Source organism: Ceratosolen solmsi, unplaced genomic scaffold (genome assembly GCF_000503995.2).
Source record: "Ceratosolen solmsi marchali unplaced genomic scaffold, CerSol_1.0 scaffold63, whole genome shotgun sequence".
NCBI classification, from domain to species: Eukaryota; Metazoa; Arthropoda; class Insecta; order Hymenoptera; family Agaonidae; genus Ceratosolen; species Ceratosolen solmsi.
In genome coordinates this window covers 1989513-2000039 of record NW_011948437.1, presented here as the reverse complement: position 1 = coordinate 2000039, position 10527 = coordinate 1989513, and the positions used below count along the sequence as shown (strand labels likewise).

The following is a 10527-nucleotide window of genomic DNA, read 5'->3' as shown; positions in this document are numbered from 1 at the left end:
ATCAACTCGCAATGAAGATAATGATATTGACTTAGTATATTAACTAGGGCATTTAAAAGATACTTATTATACAAAATATTAACTAAATATTTGTTGCCTTAACCTTTGTCGCAGATTGGCTGATCGTTTCTCAATAGGCGGCACTCACAAAATAATCCCCGCCCCAAAATGATTTATGACTACTCCTGTCTGTATTACAATTGTAAACAATTCCTAATAAAAGTAATTGTGCCTTCTAATGTTGTTAACGAATACGTTGAAATTGAACACAAAAAAAAAACACGCTCTATGAAAAAAATGCCGTATTTATTGTTAAGAAGGATGGGCAATAATATTGGGATAAATATCGTAACAGAGATTAAACAATGAATAATGCAATAAATGCTTAGATACAAATATTTTTAAGAAGCAATATGTAAAAGGTATGTGAGCATTTTTTGGTCGTGGGATAATGTTGGTAGAGAAAGCAGTGTCCGTGAATCTCCACCCAGGAACGCACACACGCTTAGGCAATCTGCATTGGTGTATGTCTACAGACTGACACTTGACTCGACGAGAAACCAAGAAACATTATAGATTTACCCTCCGAACTGTTCACTCGTGTTCAGCTACCCTCGTGATTTGAAGGTCGTGTGTTATACGATTAAACCTTGCTTTCTTCCTATACTCTGTTGATAATCTCCAAAGTTCAACGGTTTTGGAGAGATCTTCAAGACTTTTGTTATATCAACGTGTACTTGGCCATGCGGATTTCTTACAATGGGAATCGGGACTTTGCGATATTAATGTATAATACATTTGAGCTAATCAACTTCTCGTGACTTTTTACACAGTGCATAATATATATAATAGACAAAAGTCTCGATTGCTTGGCAATACTTACAATGTATTAGAATGTTGTCTACTATAATATCGGCTACGCCATTCAGTGTTCGAGATATTCTTAGCGCTGAGCAAGAAATTCCCGGTATGGATTGTTATCAAACCCATCAGCACACAGACATTCAAACTGAAATTAACAATCAAATGCAACCGGACTATTACGGATATAATGTAATACAAGAAAGTACTTGGGATTTGGATAAATTGAAAGAACAAAGTGTTAACAATTATCAAGGATACGGTGAGATGAACCATGTCCATCAACTCAGCCAAGTCGTTCCGCCGTATCAGGAGAATTCAGTAGTCGAAGATGGTGAAGTTATTTAATATTAAAAATGTTATATTATTATAAAACTAAGGCTTAATTACTTAATTTTTGCAATTGCTCGTTGATTTTAATCGCACAATTTACGTGCACGTGTGTTTCAAGAACCGGGACTCGAGTTTCATAGATTTAAATTATAGAAATAATTATTAAACGCATATTTGGATTTTTATCAATTTTTAAAATTGAAACTTGTCCATTGCTACATTTATAAGCATATTACATTCACATTATATTACTATAATTATAGATATTAATACATATTATAATTTTTTTTTCTAAAAACAGACATTATTAAATGAATCGTCTTTTTAAGTGGGATTCAATATTGTGATTGATTCAACTGAGCTTTGATATCGAATATCCAACAAAAACATATACATACAAGGATTTAAAAAACATTCTAAAAATACAAAGTTCTGTAATATAATAAATTTTATATTAAATATAACCATCAAATATTGTATTAATTAGCTATATAATTGTTTAAGAACTGAAATAATTGAATGAAATTAAGTGAAGCATAAAGCATAAAATTACATTGCATTATTTAATTGTTTTTTCAAATTTATTGAAAACCTTAATTATATCGTTGACAATGATAAAATATTTGCGGAACTTTTGCTATTAAAATAATTATTATTCTAACTTGACTATGTTAAAATATCAATTGTAACAATTTGTTAAAATATGCAAAATACAGGTAATGTGGTGACTTCGAGTAAAACGGAGCTGCGTAAAAGTCAGTCGGGCAAAAGGATGAAACGAAAACCTCGAGTTCTTTTTTCTCAAGTAAGTCGTACCAATATTTTAATTGCATTAGAAAGCAAAGAATGTTATTATTACCTTATTAGATTAATATTTTGCTTCGATAATTATTTTTTCATATTATAAAGTGTATGCATTAATAAAGTAAAGAAAAAGGGATAAGCATAAGTCTTTTAAGTAAATAAGACCTTTTTTTAAGTAAGCCGAAAACGAGGAAAAGGATTCTTCTTATTGATACTATAAATGTATAAATGAATTTGAATAATTTGTGTTACAGACGCAAGTCTACGAGTTGGAGCAAAGATTCAAGCAGCAAAGGTATCTAAGCGCTCCGGAACGCGAAATGTTGGCGCAATCGCTAAAATTGACAAGTACGCAGGTGAAAATTTGGTTTCAAAATCGACGATATAAGAATAAACGCGCACGCATGGAGGACGCAGAAAAGATACAGTCCCAAAATCTCAAAAATCAATCTCTCAGGAAGATACCCGTGCCTGTGATTATTAAAGACGGCAAACCCAATGTCCAAGACACGTATAATCCACCCTACTGGCCGACATTCCGATCGGAAGCCCAAATCAACCCATCGGTGGATTTCCCGCGCAATGACATTCGACACACCGACTTCAGGCCAAACGAGCAAATTCAAAGTTCTGAATTTATCAGAACGGACCTGAATCAGCCGGACCACGTCAACCGAGGGAATCCGGGCCTCGATCAACGAACGATTATCCCGACGGAGTACCGTAGCGCGAACCACAGTGACGAAAGATCGTTAAAAATCGAGTACAAGTCTCATTTCACGAGCGAGATCATGCCCTTCCCCGATATGCGTAATGTAGTGTCGGAAATAAAAACCTCGGATAACAAGAATTGTATAGAGTCCACGATGGATTTTGGCAACTTTGGCAGCTACGCAAATCCCTCGAATTACCAAATGTCCTATTACAATTTCATGGATCAGAATACGATGGATCAGAATCTACAAAGATTATGGTGAATGAAATTTAACAGATCATTAAATAATAGAGCACCTACTATATGCATTTTATACCTAAATAAACTATACTGAGTATTAAACGTTTATGAAGTTTGTATTATGCTTACGGCAAATATAAAGACGTCGTTGTACTAAGAGTAATTAAGTGTCTTCGAAAACAAAAATTTTTGATAAATAAATTACTGCGATGCCTTGTATTTAATTATTGATTATAAAACTTAATTGTTTTAAATGAAGTTTTATGTAAGACTATAAGAAGAGAAGAAGAAGCAATAATATTACAATTCATGCGTGAAATCGCAAATGTTTTTTTGTAAAAAGAAACAATCTGTTGCTATAGAAGTACTTGAAATAACAGAGATTATATCTATTGTTCTATGTGAAAAAAAAAATATTTAAAAACAGTTATTAAAATGATTTTTATGCAAACAGTCGTTCTTATTTTTGTAAACCCCAAGGTTATTTGTCAATTGCACCTAATACGGGGTGCCAAATGAAATAAATGAGCGATTCGAAGGGCACATAAAATAGACAGCTGCACTTACTTTTTTTTTGGGACAATTTTTTGCCGTAAGATTTTTTAAAAGTGCCACTTTAAGGATAATACGAACGGAAACTGCTTCAAGTGGCCTTTACGGATGCGTATATTACAATTCCATCTTCCATACACGCTTTCCTTACGCTCTTTTAATCTCAAAATGCAGTAGTCAAATGATTAAAATTCTAATTATTTTAAATTTCCATTCGCTCATCGATATGCTACAACAACATATTTAGTAAACTAGCAATTAAATGGGCTTCATTGGCTTAGCCGTAACGGAAACTCGGCTACGAATTCCGTATTCTTAAAGAATAAAATTAACTTTTATAATTATAAATTGGTCCGAGACCGATAGTATCATCTGATTTATAAATAGGTAAAACTCGTAACAACTTGAACGAAACCACAGAGGCTTTTAGGTTATCTTGCAATGATGGGTCATCTGGCAGTCAAGTGTCTACACATAAAACGTTTGTACTCACGGGGATATATATTTATACATATATTTCGTATATCAACTTTGATTCGGTTGATGGGGCAGTCGGTGTCATAAAAGACGGTAGGAACAAGTCAATAAAACTGTCAAGGTGTGTATAAACAAAATATATGCTAGTCGTTATTTCCGACTCTTCTCACCGATACATTTTAAAAACTAAATGAATTATGGTAGACTTTGAATGGTTTATGATTACCGATAGATTATTATTAATAACTGGAAATAAATTTCACAAAGCATTAAATATTATATTCGCATTTAAGACTTTTTAATGTTTATATTTCGATTTTAAACGTGGCTCAACAATTAACTCTAAACTTTTCTATATTTAATATTCAATTACGATATTTTATTCAAATTTTTTTTTTTACGGGAGTAGATGAAGGATATATTTAGACAATAGTACCGCATGTTTATCATAAGCATAATTCTATAGCACTTACATATATATATATATATATATATATATATATATATAATGTAATTCTTTAAAAGATTGTGCAATTTGTAGATTTCGTTTTTATATATTTTTTTTAAAATTCTTTATCGATTTTAACATTGATATGTTCTTTTTGTATATATAAATGCAATAACTTATTGTATACTTTTATTTAAAATTGCTGCTTGAACGGCATATATATTCACAGTCGATAATGTAGAGAGTTCATAACGACCGTTGGTATTTTTATATCGACAACCGAACGTAGATTCACGATTAGCCTGTACCTACGATAGATAAATAATTGAATAAACATATGAATTATATAATTGGCTTTGGTTGAATAATAAAATATACGGCTTTTCAATTTTACCGTAATTGTTTTTAATTAAATCAAACAACAATGTTTTCTTGTGAATTAATAATAAATATTATTTTGTTAATTGTTTATTTTGAAACGATGTCGGTTCGTAGTACCTAAACTTTTATATAATTAAACGAATAAATGTTAAAGCACTCAAATAAATTGGCTCCGTTAAACCCTATTAAATCTATTGAATCTGTTCAATCTATCGAATCTATTAAATCTTTTAAATAAACGGCTAATCTGAATAAATATAAGCGGAGATGAAAATATAAATAAATAAGGTATGAAAAAAGTAGCAGCGGCAATTTGATATAGAAATTATAAAGGTTAAAAATAAAAGTGATATAAAAGAAATAAAGAGCGAATGAGCAGTGGTACTGCATATACTAAGCACTAATATTACATCTTCGGACTGACAGACGTGTAGACTTTAAAAGCCAAGATTAACAAACAGTCAGCAGTCATCCGGTCTTCTTGTTTTTATGTTCTTCCGCGGGTTGAAGCGTGTGCTCGGCCGATGCCGCCTCAACAAACTTAAGCCTATACAGTTCAAGCTTCACAAATAAAATCGCTCATTAAAAATTATTTTCTTATATTAATCGCGGACCATTGCGTTATGTATTAGCAAATTTTATTCCACCACTCTATAAATTGATAAAGGATTATTTATTATTACCTAACTGCTATTTAACAGACAGTTTTTCTGCAATTTTCAAACTCTATGTGGCATAAATAAAAAAATATAAATTTGCATGACATGAAGCATGAATATATGATTTTCGTGTCGTAACGTAAAAATTCTTTTTATCCAATAGAATGAAGAAAGCACAAAAAGTTTTGCCGATAAAAAGAGTGGCTAGAAAGAAATAAAGTCGAAGCGGGTCTCGTTCAGGGTAGTTCGAAATAAGGTATAATTTTCCGCGCCAATTAAGGTCTTTAAGAATTGCGACCAATTGAGCGGGAGGGTCAGAGATGCGAAGCTTTAGGGGAGTGCGATGTACCGAGATGTTCCCCTATAATTTATTATTGATTAGATTGATTCGAAAAAGCGACCTCTCCTTTCCTTTTTCTTCCTCTTTCTTATCTCGACCTTTCAGCTTACTTACCCGGCTCGCGCTTCGCTTTTGTAAATTCAACATCAATGGAGCTTATCGTGCAAAACACTCTGGTACTTGGAGTTTATAAACTTTTTAAAATATCATCTCTGGCTCCTCGATAATTATTCTGCTCTTCAAATATAGTTATCGTTTTTTCGTTGTATGTACAATGTAGACGATTAAATTGCATACAATCGAAAGGATATTTAATTTTTCAATAGCCACAAATTTTATTGACAAATATTTGCATCCCTTATAACATTAGCAGTTTCAACTAAAATCCATATAATAAAATGATATATTATCCTGATGCCATTGGGATGTAAAAGTATTTCCAATAAAAAAAAAAATAAAATTTCTTTCTTTATTTATTGTTTTCCAACATTGAGACTGATAAAACATAAAGTATAAAACTAGTTTCACTGTTTGACATTATAATTAATTTAAAAGGTTTAACAAACTATTTAAATGTAATTTTTGGTCATAAGAATTATGATTAAACAACTACTAATCGCTTATTCAAAACTAATCGATTTTTTTTATAAGTCAATGATTTGACCATTTGATTATCAAATTATTATCGAATAACTATCAATATCATAATCGATCAATATTTATAGAATATCAATCATTTGTAATACATTGAATAATTTTTCATTTCGCTAAAAACATTATAACATATAAATCCGTTTGTTTTAAAATTTATTTCAAATTTGAAATAACTAAAATCAATAGTTACGATATTAGAAAGAATATTAGAATTAACCATTAACACTTATCATGGCGATTTGAAAATTAGACTATTGATTATAATTGTATATATAACTGTATGATACACTTTACTCGACAGTAAAAAGTTAAGTATGCAATAGTAGTCCAATCGTCAGAAGTGATCTACCATTGGAAATGACGAATCTCTTAGTGTGGAGCTGGAATTTCATAGTATATAAAATGTACTCAAGTGGTTCTGATGAACCGAAGAAATCGTATTTTTTAATATCTATTTCCATAAATAAAATTTTTAAATGGATTTTTCGTAATATACGATATTTACTTGTTAACAAAAACAAAAAAACAAAAAACAAAAAAATTGTTAAAGACATTTAGCTAAAGAATTTTTTTTCTAAACACCGTTCAACTGTAATTTATTGAAATAATAATTTTGATATATGTAATAAGGGGAGCGTAATATCAAATAAAACGTCGAACCTGAATCGATCGAAGATGCAAATGTATTAGTATTGATTAAAATATGTTTACGCTTCGCATCGTCTATTAGCTACTATAAATTATATTTATTAAATTTGACACTTTAAAATATATAAACTCTTTGGCACTTTAATAAAATATCAATTTATGAATATGTTTAATTATCATTATCAGGAAAATATCGCTTTCTAATTAATTAAATCATTTGAAGATGCGAAAGCGAAGAATTTTCCGTCAAAGCTCAATACTTGGGACTTCGCTCTAGATGTATGACTCGGTTAGCTTACCAACTATCAAACAGGAAATTGGATCCCATTGACCAAATTGATTCAAACGCATTCGAAAATTTGGCTGAACACCTTCTTGGCAAGCAAATGCGATTTAAAGAGGAGCAAAGAACATGGGCCATGTGCTCGAGGCGCGCATTAGCCACGTGAACGACCGTGAACGCCGATGAACGAGTAGCGCTGGAGTAAAGTAGTATCTCGGAGTCATTGGGATCACGTGCGAAAATTCTCATCGATACGCCATCAACGAGGAGAAGAGGGAGCGAAGCGGATGGCGCGGGCACTAGGCCATCATCGGGTCAAGTGAGGCGTACTCGACGCTCCTGTGGTTCACACCTAATTACACCACCAAAGAGGAGTTTCGGGTCGCGCACGTGGCACCGGAACAATGCCGGCGGTCTTTAGTCGCGATTGTCATGTAAAGCGCAGCTCGGGCATGCATCCGAACTTGCAAGTACCCGCGAGTACACGCAGTGCGCCGAGATCTTCGCAAGCCCGAAACAAACTTTCAAAACCATTAAACTCTATTCAGAGTTGAGAACTACCTTTGCACGCATTTTTTAAAAGCCTGCGGAATAATATAACCGTGCGTCGGCATTCTTTATGAAAAAATAAAGAAGAGAAAAGAGAAAAGAGAAATGAAAAATGAATGAAAACAAAAAAATTGACGAAATATTATGATGGTCAACTTCGTTATTCTTGCCATATCGCAATAGACTATTGTTCTGCTCAAATAAATTACCTGCATTTATTATGTCAATCTCAGAAATTACTTTTGGCTCTGCGATGAAAAATCTTTGAAAATGAATTGCACTTTTCCATAATATACCGTGAAACCTTATTATCCCTAACTTCACTGAACAATATTCGATAATTTTATCCTTTATTATATCAATAATAATATTCAATAACACCCATCGTTTATATGATTATTAAAGTAAAAATTCTAGTGCAATAGTAAATAAAAAATTTTAGTAGTTGAATTTGTTGAAAATATATTCTTCTTAGTGCTATATATGTTTAATATATACTACAAAATAAAGAAAACAATGTATAATTTTCATATAATGAATGATGATATATATATATATATATATATATATATATATAAACTTTATTTTATTGAAAAATTGAAACTTTGACAATATTATAGCTACTAATAACTTTGAAATGACTTAATATATTTTTATTTTAAAGATGTTCAAAGAAAAGTAAAATTTTCATCACCACTTTAAATATTAAGTATAAGATAATCAGAATAATAAATAATAAATATATAATAAATAAAAAGAATTAGAATAATAAATGAATATTAGTTTTAAGATAAAAAAAATTGTGATAAAGCTAAATTTAGCTAAAACTAGAAAACATTAAATTCATTCTATTTTCTTTCGGAATATTGATTAAATTATTAAGAACTGTTTGTACAAAGCTAAAAATAAATAAAAAATACTAACTATGATTCACTCAATTGAGATTATTATATATTTATCAATTATGTATTTATTTTAATTGCAAATTACGATTTTAAAAAGCACACATCTATTATATCTATTCATAATGAAAATGTCATCTTATCTAGAGGTAAATTATATTAAGTTCTCAATGACTTGTCAATTATTGCGTATACGAATCATAAATCCTAGTGCATTATAGCCAAATGGCTGTGACTTCAATTTTTTTTCTCAATCAGATATATGTTATTTGCACAAATTTAGGAACGGTGGAATATAACATTTTCAATACGATATATTTGTATTTAGAATTATAAATAAACATATGCTGAAAACATATTTATAATTAAATGTTAGTTACGTTACTTATCTTGTAAAGCTTTTCATTTATATTACTTTATTGTTAATCATATGACAATTGTGTTATTGAAAGTAATAGCTAAAATACATTAATATGTGTAATGATATAAGGTATCAAAATTATTAAACTATTTGCTATTATAATTTATTTAGAAATAAAAACGAATCCTTCTTTCTATAATAATAATAACATAATAAATAAATTTTAATATTCTTAATATTGAACTTCATAAATACTATAAAAATACAATCTCAACACCAGTTATAATTTATTTTAAAAGATGAAGGACAGAATTTTCCGCTAAAATTTTACTATTTTCAAATGTAGAGAGTGAATTTTATTCGATTTCAATTTAATTATATAATTCTATTATTTATTGCAATAAAAACAATATAACTTGAATTAAATATGCAACGAGCTGTTAAATGTAAAGGAACAAATTTTTCAATATACATTTACAATAATTTAAATTCAATTTAAAAGATATTGTAAAGATATTAAAATACACATCTTATAAAATATATTATCGAATCATGCCAATATTGTCAATAAAAAACCATATGACGAAGAAAAGTATTATTATGTTTTATAATCATGATATTTGATCGTAATTTAAAAATTCTAATTTATTATATAAATTATATAAAACTAATAGAATAATTTTCTCTGATATTATTAGATTTTATTCATTAACGATCAGTTATTTTAAGAGCAAAAAAGATAAACAATATTCCTAAAATTAGAATTGTTCTATGAACATAACTTTTCGTAGCTATTAATTTACTTAAGCTATTATAATCGAGATTTGATAGATATTGAATAGTCATTCATCCATATTGTAAGTAATTAAAAATAATATAAAAACTGTAAAAGATCTCTATTACATATTGATAATTTTTAGTTTAACATTAATATCTTTTAACACAATGTAATTGCTAAATTAAAATTCTTAAAATTAGATAAACCAATACGTATCTGATAAATCAATTCATATTTGTTTAGATTGTATGTAATACATAAAAAAAAAGAAGAAAGATTTGCATCAAATTCCTTTATAAACTGCATTGGTGGTACTTTCCAAAAATAACAGAATATAATATCGTCTACTGAAGTTTTTAGGCTTTTTAAAATTATAAATTAATTATATACCGAATGACCGATAATTTATTTTTAAAAAACTAACAATAACCTATCATGAAAACAATAGATCCTATTTTAATGCATTTATAGTAAAATAAACATTTCGTATTTTCATTTATATTTGAAAAATATTAATTTCTACAATAAAGAATATCGGAAGA

At 29.3% G+C, this 10527-nt stretch overlaps 1 protein-coding gene across 1 annotated transcript; it reads left to right on the top strand.

Annotated features, from left to right (window-relative positions):
• The first annotated feature begins 677 nt into the window (after positions 1 to 677).
• Positions 678 to 3156, top strand: LOC105365242 (homeobox protein Nkx-2.5). The gene is made up of 3 exons (XM_011503351.1): positions 678 to 1195; positions 1911 to 1999; positions 2253 to 3156. The coding sequence occupies exons 1-3, from the start codon at positions 895 to 897 to the stop codon at positions 2973 to 2975; spliced, it is 1113 nt and encodes a 370-aa protein (XP_011501653.1). The 5' UTR covers positions 678 to 894; the 3' UTR covers positions 2976 to 3156.
• Positions 3157 to 10527: the final 7371 nt, after the last annotated feature.